This window comes from Strigops habroptila, chromosome 8, assembly GCF_004027225.2.
Source record: "Strigops habroptila isolate Jane chromosome 8, bStrHab1.2.pri, whole genome shotgun sequence".
NCBI lineage: Eukaryota > Metazoa > Chordata > Aves > Psittaciformes > Psittacidae > Strigops > Strigops habroptila.
The window spans coordinates 47,610,570-47,625,138 of NC_044284.2; the positions used below are offsets into that span (position 1 = coordinate 47,610,570).

Consider the following 14,569-nt stretch of genomic DNA (forward strand, 5'->3'; position numbering starts at 1 on the left):
GACAACCTTTTTACAGTTTCTTAGCTCAGCTTTAGAAAAAGTACAAAGGTCTTTAAAATGTAATACAGCATTTGTACCACGAAACCATGAAGAACACAAAACCACAGTCAGTAGGCGTACAGCAGCAGAAGCAAAGAGGCCGAAGCTCCGCTCCAAAAGCGGGAAGAGGAGGAGCTGCCTTACAGAGAGCAGGTACCAGAGCCTCTCCGAACACCACTTGCGGAAAAAGCCTCAAGACAGACAATGCCAAGACCATGAACAGTCTTTACTTCTATCAGTTGTTTCACAGCACAATGAGACACAGCACAAAGTTTGTACAGCAGGATCTGCAGACAGTTTAAAAACAGGCAATTATCTTTAATAAAAAGCATCGAGTCTGAAGGTGAAAATATGAAGACAAACAATATTGCTGCTAATGATCACCTTGCTTGCTTTTGATTGTCTATGACGTCCAATTCACTGACATCTCACAGTGCCTTTCATGTTCTCCACACCATCTTCTCCAAACCCCCTAGTCAGTGTAAAGCTTAATGTGTCCCAACTAGTATGTACGGTATGTTTCATAACCTTTTCCTCTGACTTTCAAACCCTGTTTGCAGTGTATGGGGAGATGCAACGACTCTCATCATACAACATTCTGATTCACAAAGAAGCAGCACAAGTGTTGTACATAATTTAATTTGCACTTCTGTATATAAATGTTTACTATATTGCACACTATTGCAGCACTTAAAAACATCTAATTATTTGCAAAAATTAGTAAAATACTTTAAAGGATTTAAAAATAAGGGTTTTAATGCAACTGACAAGATAATAAAAAAAGCAATTTACTTAATGAGATACAATCCTTTATGTTGGAAATGAAAGTTACATACAACTAGAATACAATTAAAATATACCATATAGTTCAACACTTAATTCCTCAAATGTGTAAAATTAACAAGCTTCTACTGTCATAGATATACAATTTTTCCATATTGTGAAAAGGATTTTTCAAATTAAATACAGGTAACATAATATTCTGTAGTTATATTTTATGACTGTGTTTAAATGAGAGGGTTGTATAATACTCACATTGTCAAATGTACTCACTAATGCCTTGGAAATTGCACACTTCCCCTCCTTTTCCAAAATAGAATCTCATTTCCATACTGAAGTCTATTATGCCATATTGGAAAAGTATTTTACTTTCTAACAGGATTTTCATAAAATTAAAAACTAGCATAATATCACGGTGTTAAGATGACTTTTCCACTTATGCCCATGTAGAGTTTAATCTGGATATCAGACACGTCAGAACCAATCCTAGACTTTTGTCTTATTGTACACGCAAGATGAATGATTACAGTATTTTACAAAACAGAAAAAAAATCTCTGATCCTTACTAGAATTATAAAGGTAATGATTAAAAATTAAAATCATAACAGAATCAAATTGTGATCTCCAACATTTATTAAAATCTTTTAAAGTTCATAAACGACAACAAAGTTACTGTAGAATTTATCGCATACAGCTAGCATACAGCAGCATGTCCTTGGTCTAAATGAAATACAAAAGATTTTAACATTTTCATACAAAGGATTTCTTTAAATTTATTAATGTGACGATATATCTTTGTTACATAAAATTTGCTACAGCAAAGTATCTTATACTTTTCTTGCACATATGTAAATATGGGTGGACAAAGACTGCATTCAGTGTCAGCCTCCTAATGACGTTGTGCAAAAATGCTCAACAACCTAAACATACAGAATGTTGATGGTACGTCTCTCATTCTTTTGTAAAATGTCTACAAAGGCTTTTCTTAAAGGAGTGTCAAACAGATTAAAAGGAGGGAATGCCAGTGGTGTATTTGCATTGGCATTCAAACAAATACAATGGCTACATACCAATATAGCTCATTTTCTTTAAAAACAATTCATCCTTGTATGCATGTAAATTGATCATAAAATATGAGTCTAGTTTAAATTGTTTAGATGTGCTGTTTTAAGACAGGTCACTGAGACAGCCGGAATCAAGTGTACAAATAAAACTACTATGAATAAGTTTAAAAGCAACCCCCAAAAAGTGCTGAGCCACTGATTATTAACATTGAATTAAATGTGTAAAAGTGCCCAAAGCTAGCACATGATAGCGGTATCTTTTAAGTCAGTTGGTGAGAGTATACAAAACAATTAAGCCCAAATACTTATATCTGTGTGACCATACATTCTGTTTGATTGAAAGAAAGTAGGTTAGAAATGAAGACACAATGCAACTAAAACCAAACCAGCTGTTGCAGTTTTGAAACTTTTCTTCGTGAATGAAGTGCTGTAATTAAAAAGAAAATGATTGTAGCAGTACTCCATCCTCAGTTTACTAATATAGTATACCAGAATAAAAACTTGGCAAGAACCTCTTATTCTTAACAGCTAACAAAAAATAACCGTGTTCATCCAGCGATGCATCTAGAACATTATGTTGCATTTGCTAAACCATTTGTTTGTCATAGCTAATGGCAGAGCGCATTTTGCTTTTTGTTGTGTGGTGGTGGTTATTTTAATGGGTGCCTTTTTCAATCAAAAAAGGCTCAAAACCAAGGAATACTCGGGGAGCCCAAACATTGGCTTTAAAAGAAGAAAGAAAACGTGAATCAAAATGAATCATATTCTCTACAATACTGACCAAAAGTTTCTTTAAGAGTTTAGGGTTCATGTTCTTAAAAAAACCATTTCATACCTGCCAACTGAAATGCTGGTAAGTTGACTTGGTTAGATACGGTCCAAAATCCAGACCACGTAGAATTACTCCCTCTCACAAGACTGTAAGCTCTCCATGGTACAGTCTGGTTATGGCAATTTACCTACTGCCTAGGTGGGAAATAGAAAGGAAGGAGGCAGTGACAAAAACCACAGGGATGTAGAAAACCAAGGCACGGGGTCTAGCTACTGTCCCCTACATAAGCCATCCAATTGATTCTACTGAATTTTGGTCAGTCTCCAGGAAGAAATGTTTTTAAGTTAATTTAGCAGACATTTATATGGCGATAAATACTACCTTCAAAAATGCTAAAAATGTTGGCTAGGTTTAGTCTGAGCTACTAAAAAATTATTATAAATTGTAGCATCAGACACAAGACAGACAAGAATTATTGGCTGGCACAGACTAGAAGCAACATTTATCTTTCACTTCAGTCTAAATCACACTAGCCGCAACACCTTCCATTTCACTCACACAAATAATACATTATTCAAAATAAAATGGAGCATTCTTGGGTAAAAAACTACTTCATTTTAAAGGGGGAAAATGAACAATACACAGAAACAAAGAACGACAGAAACCAAAGTTAAGTAGGAAAGTGGTCTATTATTCTGTGTTACTGCACAAACAGTGCTTGCTTAATTGTGCCTAGTTAGAAGGGTTGGTGCAAACTGCACACATGGAAGATGGCAATAAAGACCTCAGTCAGCTTTGTGGAATGAAGTAACTAGGTAACTGTTTTGACATATGATGGTCTCAGCTCCACCTCATCTGTTAACAGAGTGCAAAGATCCCAATGTGAGCCCTGATGTCATCTTGTCCTCTTACTCCTACTAAAAATCAGCAAATTCTTTTGCACATTTTTCTGTTAGAGACGCACGAATATCTTCTTCTTCATAGTCATCAAAGTTGCTGGTATCTCCAGGGCCTCTGCACTTTGGTATGAATGGAGCTTCTACCTGTATTTGGTGAGGAAAAAGGAAAAAAAAAGAGGCACTTGAAATGTTATTGCCCTAATACCCTTAGAATTAACATTGTGATAATGAGCACAACAATATTCCCGTCCTGCCAAGAAACTAGGTATTACAGCTTAAAGTCATGGCACAAATAAAACCAGTCTAAGAAGGTACAGGTCTAGATCTATGAATGTAAGCTGAAAGAGACTAGTATCTCACTGACCATCATCAATTAAAAATTGCTCCCGCTTCAAAACAAAGCTTAGTTCTCTTCTTGCAGAAGGGATCCTGCTCCCTGCAGCTCATCAGCTGCGTGGTGCAGCTCCCAGCACAGCGCAGGCTGCACAGCACCGTCACATAGTCACAGCGGAAGCAGAGTAGGTTGATTACCATCAACACTACCCAAAAATCAGTTTGGAATCCCTCTCCTCCTACTTACATCAATCCTCCATTTCCAGATGAAAACTAAACTAATACAAGTTTAAAACAATTTGTTCTGCATTTCCTGCAAAGTTCCTCCTGGGACCTAACTGTGAGAAGTGAAAGCCTTTCTGAAACTAGGCCACAAGTGAGAGACAAGCAGTGTCTTGAAGAGGTTGCTAAAGACTGTACAGAAAGCCAGCACAGCTCTAATTAATGATGAAAAAACCGTTCTGGTAAAGACTACCTGCATATCCTCTTGGATCCACATATATACTCGATTGGCCATGAGATTCAATACGTCTGATGTCAGCTGTATGGCAGTAAGCCATTCACACTCAGGTATTGGAACCAGCCATTTTCCAGGACCCTCTTAACTGCTGTTTCTTAAAATTGAGGGAACCTACAGCTTCCTGAAGTCGATCTTACAATAAAATCCTTGGGTTTGGATACAACTGAACAGTCTTAATCTGTCCCTACTTTCAGCCTCTACTCATCTTGGAAGTTAAACTGAAATGACAATAAATGAAGATGCGGATCTGCACAGGGACATACCTGCATTTTACTGTCCCTACACAGTCAGGGGAAGAGGGAGAAAAGTGGAGAGGTGGAGGGAAGAAAAACGAAATTGTTGCCAACTTGCAGACACTGAAATGCTATTTTAGGGATCAGACTACTAAACTCTACCTTCACTTAGCTAATATTAATTCAAATATTAATCCTTCTAGTCTATCACATGTCAAAAAGTTCAAAATTAAGCTTAATTACTTTTTAAAGTAAGTGAAATTTTAGAATCAGCTGCATGCTGGAAGAAGGAATATGCAAGATTCGGGGTTGATGGGAGGCAGTGATGAAGAATGGATGGTAAGGGAGGGACCAGAGAGAGTGGAAGACCAGGGAGAAGGAGAGATGCTCTACTGTAACAACAGTAGGTCTAGGACAAACAGAAGTGTGAGGCGATGATTATCAGTACTGCATTTCTCTTTTTCATTTGAGAGGTACCTAATTTATCCACCTTTGCAGTAAGCAAAATTACAGCAAAATCATTGAGCTGATGCAAATTTAAACCTGGAAATGCAAAGTAATCAGACAAGTATCTCTCTTGGGGACGTCCCAAGGAGTATGTGTGCCAGAGGCAACACGGTGGGGAGACAGATAAGCAGGGCAGGCATAGCTCCAGCTGAGGCAGGGGATCAGATCATACTGTGCAACTGTGGAACTGCTCATTGCCCTGGGTAGATGTGGTGTGTGTGTAGAAATCAGTAAATTAAAGAGTTACACCACATACTAATACCAACTAAGCTCTGCTGAGTTTGGGTGATAACACTATACACCCCCAAGAAATAACACTAACTTCTGGCATTTATAGACTGTGCTATAATTGGTATGTGTGTACCTTTTGTTCCTGAAACAATGTAAGTGTTTAGGCAATTTATCCTGACAGAATACACAGTCTGTGTACATACCTAGCCTACAAAGCCACACAGTTGTCATCACCTGAATTCTGTCTCTGTGTCTTCTCAAATTGATTTTCAAGAACTCTCTTACAACAAAGCTCAGAGCACATGAAGTATCTTATTACTGCTGGAATTTTAGAACATGTTCAAATCAGATGCCTCAGACTTTTTCCTATTATCTTCACTAAGGAAATTGCTAAAAGGACACTGCAGGAGATAACACTGGTTATAGCAGAAATACCTGGTCTGCCCTAGGTACAACCATATAATCAGGCAGCATTTTAATAAACAGCCACACAAAGAAAGAAAACGAGACTTGATCTTATCTGAAATACTAAGTAATTGACTGGTTCACTTACAACTGTAGCCTAACAAATTATTCACATTACATTAGCTGCCAAGGGGATTCAGGAAAATACATGCTGTGGTAGCAGCTGCTGTGAAAAGCTGGTATAAACCTCGAATTTACTGCTGTATTTCTATGGCTGCTTAGATGATACTACGATCCATGCTGTTGTTTCAGACCCTCAATATTACAGTATTTATTCCTTATAAAGAGAAGTTCCCAACTCATTCAGCATCACTTTTCACAATCCTTTAAAACTAGTAATAGCTATTCTGACTGTATTACTTGTTCATGTTTTAAAATACTTCTTGTTTCTGTGAAAGTAATTCTCCACAGCAGTGCACTAGCAATGCTAAGAATATTCAGCACAGTATTAAAACATCTGACTTAATATTTATTATGGGGCCTTGGTGTCCCCAGACAGCATAGTGGCAAATGAAACTCAGTGCATGTAAATCTGCCTTGTAAACAGGCATTAAGAAAGCAAAGAAAAGATAATTACAATTCTGCAATGGGGAATCTTTTCTTAAAAACATCTATACTTACTACAAAGAACACAGGATGTGTTAATTGTACCCTGTCTTGTAGTAATTAATACATTAGTGAATAATACAACAACTGTACTGTCAATTTGTGTAGCCAAACAACCAGTTTCTTTTTATAAACTATTGTTAGTTTTTAGGTTTGGCCTTTAAAATACTGCTGTTACAGCAGCAAGTTCGTGCCTTTATAGTGAAGACTGTTAGTGTTTCAAATTCAAACCAATTCTTCCAAATACTATCACTTAACTAACATTTTTACCAGTATCTGGACACAAAATTATTTTTCCACCTGAGCATTCTGGGGCAACACCAATGAAGTTATTTTAGTTTTTTATTGGTTGCCCATTTAAAAAGAAAAAGAGAATTCAGAGGTTGCATTTAAGAGAACAATTAATTTCTTAGGAATGTGCTTCCACACTGATTTACAGATATTTAACTTTAATTCTACCCTCAAGGGGAGAAGGAGCTTTGGAGCTACTGAAAGACAGACCTAGACTGAATTGTCATCATCCTCATCCCTTTCTTCAGCTTCCTCTCCCAGCTATGCTTCATTCATCCTGGAAGCTACTGATGTGCTCCCCTCTGACACACTACTGGCTGCTTGTGCTCTGAAAATATTCCCAATTGTCTCTGTTGCTTTCATTCTTATGCAGGCCCAAATTTTATAGCGTGGACTGGGCATGGACTTTCTAAAAACCACATTACAAGTCATGTTGGTCAGGCAGGTCTAGAAAGCCATTCTAAAAATGCCAGAAAAAAGCAATTCGCACGGCTTTTGCCACTGGAACTGCAGTCAATTAACGTGTAGTGTCAGAAGACAAAAACTCCTCAGTAGATACTGAGGACTGAGCATAGACATTCTCTGCATGATGCAGCCCCAGTCACAGATAAAGCAAGAGCAAGGAGGCGGCGGCGTGCTTCTTTAGCAGAAAAAGAAAAGCTCCAGCTTTGGCTAGAGCTTCTCTGCACTGAAGCACAGCCTGACTGCTAAGAACTAGCTGGAAAGGAAAAGAGATTCCTCTCTGCTGTGGAGGAGTATTTATAGATGCCACTATAGCACGGGTTAAATGAGAAGCGAGAGAGGCAGGAGATGGCTCATTCTGAGATATTCCAGAAATAGACTAAAGCACAACAAGTGTTAAGAGAACATGAATGTACACAGAGGTCTAGGGTAAAATACCAACGAGAAACAAACATAATTCAATCAGTATATATTCTTCAGAGTCTTAAACTACTGTCACCTTTTCTCACTTTAACTACAAGTGACAGATTTAGGAAAGCAAAAAATAAACAAACTAATCAGAAATTTTATTTTAACTCCTTAAAGACCTGTAATAGTTCTAATCAGGAAGGGTCTTACCTTTCTCTGATAAATGGCAATCCAATCTGTAGTTGCAAACCACTTGTGATTCTTTATGTCATTTACACCATTCTTGAGATTTCCATATCGTTTGGTCAAATCTACCTGGAGTAAATTTCTTAGAAGATCCTTTAGGTCTGAACTGAAGTGCGATGGGAACCTTACCTAAAATTATACATCCACAACATTAAAAAACAATACAGAAGTTTGATTCTTCCGCCTGCAAAGTAAACCAACATTCACACAAAATGAAACATTGTGCCACTTCTTATTCTTCCTCTAAATACAAATCAAGTAGGAATGCATGAAAAGAGCTATTATTACTGTTGCACATGTATTTCTGTTTCACAGAGCCTTTTTCAATAGCATTACCTTGTCCATCTACCATTTTCTGAACTGAACGTTTCTAGATCTGATTGAGTTGGGGAAAAATATTAATGTAATAATAATATCAAAGCTAAATTTAACTTGGTGTCTCACCAGCACATCATCTCAAGGCATTTTTAACTATCTTCTAGGAATAAATTTTTAGGTTATATTGTGTATATATACACACACATAGGAGATACAGTATATTAAAGCATATGTATGCTCTGAAGTATCATTCAGCAATCATATATGAAAATTCAATCTGGAACTTTCTGCTGTACTGTAATCTGTGTCTGATAATTGAACACACCAACATCATTGGATAAATAATACAGCACTATTTGAAGTGACTTGCCAATACAATTCAATCAAACCTGGCTAAGAAATATTTGAAGATCACTCATGGAATGTAATTACATGGGGTTTACTAGCAAAAGATCTGCTGATACCATTTGAGATGGCAGAGAGAAGAAAGGGGAAAAGAACAGGCAGAAAGTCGTATTTGCCTATAGTCTCAGCGTCTGACACTCCGTACATCCAGCTGATCAGTTATGATGTAAATGCAGAAGATGGAATTATTTACATAAAAATGTTAAAATACATTATGTCAAACACACAAAAAGTGTTGCAAAATCAAGAGATCTGATAATCAAGGTCACTGGTTCAGTTTATCTGTCAGTACGGCTCTACTGTAGTACAAAAAAATTCACAGATTTTAATGAATGTAATACCTAGACATCTGAGCAGTAAGGAAACACTAACTCAATTTTTAAGTAGAGAACTAGGTGCATAAGGTAGATTAAATAAAAGACTTAAGGCTATAACGGAAACATACTGCTAGCTGAGAACTGAATTTTTGAGTTTCCAGAGTTCACATCCAGTGCTGTTTCTGCAACCATCCGTGGACACCGTAAAAAAGGTAGACGATTAACAGTACAAATGTTGAGCAAATTAGATACAACTGAAAAAAAAAAGGCCCTAGTTTTCTTACTTTAGAAGATAAACATTTCTTTAAAAGTGTATCTTAGTAAATAAATTCCTGTATATTCATGGAGACAGCTGAAGGGTCACAGTATTACAGCAACCACCTTCCTGATTTAAATACGGTCCTAGACAGGAATCAGTCTCATTGCAGCATACCACAGGGCCTACTGAGGCTCCTTCCCCTGATTAGAATTCCAGAAGTACATAAGAAGTGGCACAGCATGTGTTTATGTAGGGACAAGGAAGAGAAGAACCATAACAAATCAAGTGAGCACAAAGAAACATGAAGAGACAACATTGGCTGGCAGGAGAAACAACAGAATAATCACATCTCACTAAGAGCTATTCATGAAAAAATAAAAGGGAAAAGTTGGGAGCATTGCTTAAAAATTTTATACAACAATGAAAGCTGAACAGAACATTTGACATGTCTCAAACTACAGGACTGCAGAAGTAAAGAAATCTACTATGAATTATGGAAACTCCTTAGAGCTTCTCAAAAATATTTCTAGAAAAGAAAATAGCTAGGCAAATAAAGCATGCAGCTAATAACTGTTAATAGTCATTAGATCATTTTTATCCAAGCATAAAAGGATATAATACCACAATGTCTGTAAATTTATTAACTTGCATTTGAAGGCGGGGAACAGATTTTTAGACCTTTTATTTTTAATATTACTGTAACAAGGTCTGTCCTTAAGAAGTATACATTACAAACTTTTCTCATGTTCTTTCCAAATCACTCACTGTCTAGTAGCCAGTAAATTCTGCATCTACTCCACACAAAAAACAGGTTCTGCAAAGACAAACAACTACGTTTGCAAAAATACACAAAGCCTTCACTCACCTTGCCAGACACAATCTTCTCGTAAATTTGAATGGGCTGATCTGCAAAGAATGGGGGATATCCAGCTGCCATTTCATAGATTAGCACTCCTAATGCCCACCAATCCACTGCCTTGTTGTAACCCTGGATAAAAGGAGAAATACTACTGTTAGTACCATTTCTAACACAGTTAAAAGATTTTCAGTATCTATCCATGGAATAGAAAGAAAGCAAATGCATTATTGCTTGTTTCATACAGAACTTATAACCTCGTTCAAACCAAAGCTCACAGATCTCTGAAGCTCACAGATTCCTGAAGCTCACAGATTCCAACAGCAATGTACTTAAAACCTAATGCAGTGATGACCGTGAAACAGTGATGAAAGTGAAACATTTTGCACATATTCCTGGGCTGAGTTTCAGCGATGTCTTTACACTGATGTGACAAAGACTCCCCAAGTGACAGAAATGGCCACAATTTACTTATTTATTTATTTAAATCAAAATAATCTTGTTAAAGAATGAAACATCTTTCAAAGCTTAGGAAAATTTCATGAAATATAACAATACTTCCTATACTGTATATATTTTTGCTTGATTATCCACATTTCAGAACATTGGTTTTCATATTTAGTCAACTAGCTACAAGGGCTTAGGTTTAGTAAATTAGTTGTTATAGACTCATTTATAACAAGATCTTTAAAGCCTGAAGAGAAAAGAATTAGGAAATCCTATTTAATACTGGGGGGGGGAGGGAGGGGAGAGGAAGATAGAAAACCCCACCAACCCCATGAATTTTATGTTTTCTCCGAGATCTTTTACAAAGCTCAGGGTTATGATTGGACTTTCCTCAAAAATCTACTATGGAGAATTTGTAGTAGATACACTGCAATTTATTCTGCTGCTTTAGCTACATAGGGGCAAAAAAGCTTCAAATGACAAACATTTTCTCCCTGAATAAAAGTATGTTTTGTTTACTTTTAGACCTCAAAGGGTATTTAAACTGCATATTAAATGCACAATACTGTATATTAAATGCACAATTTAACATTATAAATTGTGACTGTATCATATACAGTTTATGGAACTGCTTTTTACCTTTGCAAAAAAATGAAGGGCTGCAGTTGAGCACCTATATGATATTTCTTCTATTTTAACACTTAGTGCAAGTAAAGAGACAAAGTCCTCAATAATAAGGTTGGACTGCATGTACTTGATGTGTAAGAGCAGTGGTTTGTTATGTTTGACTTCATGTAAAGTGCCTTAAACCTGAAACACTCTGCAACTAATTATTTAATGACTACTGACTCACCCAATGTGGTTCTCGATAGCTCTGGAGCTCCTGTTCTAGTCTGTTAACACTTCAGAATATAAACATTCACATCTGCTTTCTGACAAGGATGCCAGTTAAATTACCTCGTTAGAGATTCTTTAAATCCCTTTTTACCTCACAAGTTACATGGCAAACATATGTAGAAAGTTGTGTACAGTTATGTGAAAATCTCTGCTCTGGAGTACATTTTAGCATGCTAAAAAATATTTAGAATGCAACAACTGCACTTTGTGTAATTATCATCAAGAGTTGACTAGTCAAGATTTGATTTTTGGAAGTATTGGCAATCGGTTATGCCTCTGAGTTTAATAATTGGGTGATAAGTTCGAACTGCATCAAGTACATGGCTAAGTAACAAGACTAAGTACCTTGCTGAGAATTATTTCAGGTGCCAGGTATTCTGGAGTCCCACATAACGTCCAAGTTCTTCCTTTTACTCTTTTTGCAAAGCCAAAGTCCGTGACCTGTCAGCAGAAGAAATAAATTGTAAGTGCATTTGCATGAAGAAATTTAAAATCAAGTACTTTTGAAATATTTTAGCAAGCTATTTTATACAGAGGAAGCATTTGTTTTTCTAATCACGTAGTATCATATAGTCAGATGTACCTGTAATAGCTAGTCCTTCTGATACTTCCAATTAAGACAGATAAAAGGTTTCCCATGATAAAATGACATGATAAAAGTAACAAAATACATCTTCCCCCTGACTCAAGCTTCCATTTATAATTTAAAAAATCAGCGGGAACTATGGCTTACTTATCTCCCACATGTTCTGCAATCACATTAATCACTTATACTTTTTACATCAGACTGTTTATACTGCTGGAAGTTTAAAGAACATGAATATGAACAAATATTTATCTTTTCCTTTAGTTAACAAATACATGAATCACAAAAAGGGTCAAGATATCTGCCAGTCTTGTAAATTTAGAATTTTATTGCATAAGTGTATAAAGGTTACATGTAAAATTAGTGTGGGAATAAGACAACATGAAAGAGGTCTTCCAGTAACTTCTGATTCTGAGTATCTTTGAAAGCATCACCAGACTCAAGCTTGTTTATTTGAGGACTGGGGCGGGGGAAATGCAGCAGTAACTGTATTCACAAATGGCAAGTTATTGGCCATTATAAGCTCCTCATTCCACTTGTCATGGTTTCTGCAGTAAGTTTCAGAACTTTGTATGTGATGATAGGTGTGTGATTTTTGCTGGACTGTATTGTGGAATAAATACGGAAAGCCAGGGAATTTCATGTGAAACTCTAGGGTCAGTTTCAAGTCATCAAGTTTGGAGATCTGTTTCTTTTGTTTCCTCCTTCTTTGTACCTTTTTCAACCCACTTCCTGAGAAAACATACTATACCACAATAGTAATTGCTAATTATACAATATCCTATGTTGATGTTTCTGATACACTACTGTCACAATTAAACGATCCAAACTCCAAACTATCAAGGCAGCTTTTTTTGCTTTGTTTTTGGTAGAAACAGCAATCACAGCTGGAACTGAACAGAGAGGGTGACGTACTGGCTAGACAGACCTGCTTCAGTCAGCAAAGAATCATTGCTGTGTTTGTGAATGCACAGCCTACATAAGAAAAATACACTGCAGACATGAGACAAACGGTAATGGCTTTAAAATTAAAACTTAATGCAGTTTCTAAACAAAAATTAAGCTGGAGCTGCAGTATCAATGTATGACACACACACACACCCCCCACCCCGTTCAGAAGCAGAAGTGAACCAATTTCACACGGAAAGAGTGACTGCTGGACCCATTAACATTTGCAGTATGCCCACCATTACAAAACCATACTGTTGCCACATAGAGTCACCAATTCTGGAGTACACCATTCATAGCTTTACATTAATGGTGTTCCCCAATCACAGTAATAGAACTTGTACTTCTCCCTACGGTGTTATTTTATTCTCCATACAAGATTATTTTACACTTATAAACAACATAAGATATGAACCCTTTCTACTTCTCTCAAACATTCTTATTATGTTTTCTCCCGTTAGATTCTGCTATGGCAAAAGCTGACACAATGAGGAAAGAATTGCTCCTATCATTTAAGGACTGCAAAGCACTGCAGAGTGCTTGTTACTGTATACCACCTTTTGGTATACAACTGTATACCATTTGCCAGTTATAAAAAACAGAAGAGCTAAAAGGAAGGTGAGGAGCTGCCATAAGAGGCTGTTGTAAAACCAAAGCCGCCATTTGCAGCACTGCAATTCTGATCTTGTCTCAGCTCAGCTCTTATTCCAGGTGTGCTGTGAATCCAAGGGTGGGATTCATCTGAATGAAGTACTACAGTGTTGGTGTTGACATCTAAGCTGGTTATCCTAAACCATTTATATAGACAATGCAGAGAACCAGACATTTTAGGGCACTGTTTGTCTTGTTCTAGGGCAGACATCTAAAATAGGTCAGATGAACAGAGCCATGTAATCACCTACTTCACACCACAAACCCCAAGGGAAACCTTGACAACTCACTCAACCGCAGACAGCTCCATTGTGCATACTTATCAGAGGAAGTAAAATCCAATGGTTTTAACCATTACTAAGCAGTAGGGCATTTTAATGCTCCCTAAATACATACCAACCAGCTTCAAGACTATTTATTCTAAACACATTTTCTAGAATCACCCAACCTTACTGTAACACAAGACTCCACTATCTAAATATATGAAGAACATCATACCTGGATGTATCCTTGCTGATCAATTAAAAGATTTTCAGGCTTTAGATCTCTGTAGATGAGGTCTAATGAATGGAGGTACTCAAATGTTAGCACTATCTGAGCTGCATAAAACCGTGCATGTGGTTCACTGTGAAGAATTAAAAGAATATTAAAGTACCCCAATGCTATGCTAAGATACTGAAAAAAACCATGTAACTGCCAGGGATAGACAAATTAAGTATCTTATAACTGATTCTTTTCCTGTGTAACAAGGGAAAAAAAACCAAACCAGCAAACAGCAAACATTTTAGAATTGATACAATCATTTCCTGTATTTAAGTCTTGCAGCTGAAATACACATGCAAATCAGGAATAAATGTATCCCAAAACACAGAGCTTAGACTTTAAATTTTACTTTTAGAAACTAACATCAATTTCAGTGACAATATGCATAGGAATTCCAAGATTCTATCATGCATAAATCACAAATGCCTGCATTAACTAACTGAAAAATAAAAAATAATTATGAGTTTTGCATTGCCTAACTAGTTT

At 36.6% G+C, this 14,569-nt stretch overlaps 1 protein-coding gene across 5 annotated transcripts in view; it reads right to left on the bottom strand.

Annotated features, from left to right (window-relative positions):
• Positions 1 to 244: 244 nt before the first annotated feature.
• The window catches only part of PRKACB (protein kinase cAMP-activated catalytic subunit beta), a 73,975-nt gene continuing 59,650 nt past the window's right edge, over positions 245 to 14,569 (bottom strand). For 3 of the 5 annotated variants that reach the window (XM_030496449.2, XM_030496448.2, XM_030496447.1), the window contains 5 exons: positions 14,039 to 14,165; positions 11,701 to 11,796; positions 10,021 to 10,143; positions 7,821 to 7,985; positions 832 to 3,698 (listed from right to left, as the gene is read on the bottom strand). In XM_030496449.2, the coding sequence (XP_030352309.1) occupies positions 3,573 to 3,698; positions 7,821 to 7,985; positions 10,021 to 10,143; positions 11,701 to 11,796; positions 14,039 to 14,165 (637 nt within the window). In that variant the 3' untranslated portion in view covers positions 832 to 3,572. Of the gene's footprint in view, positions 3,699 to 7,820; positions 7,986 to 10,020; positions 10,144 to 11,700; positions 11,797 to 14,038; positions 14,166 to 14,569 lie in introns of all 5 variants that reach the window. The other 2 variants (XM_030496446.1, XM_030496450.1) reach the window with 2 other exon arrangements.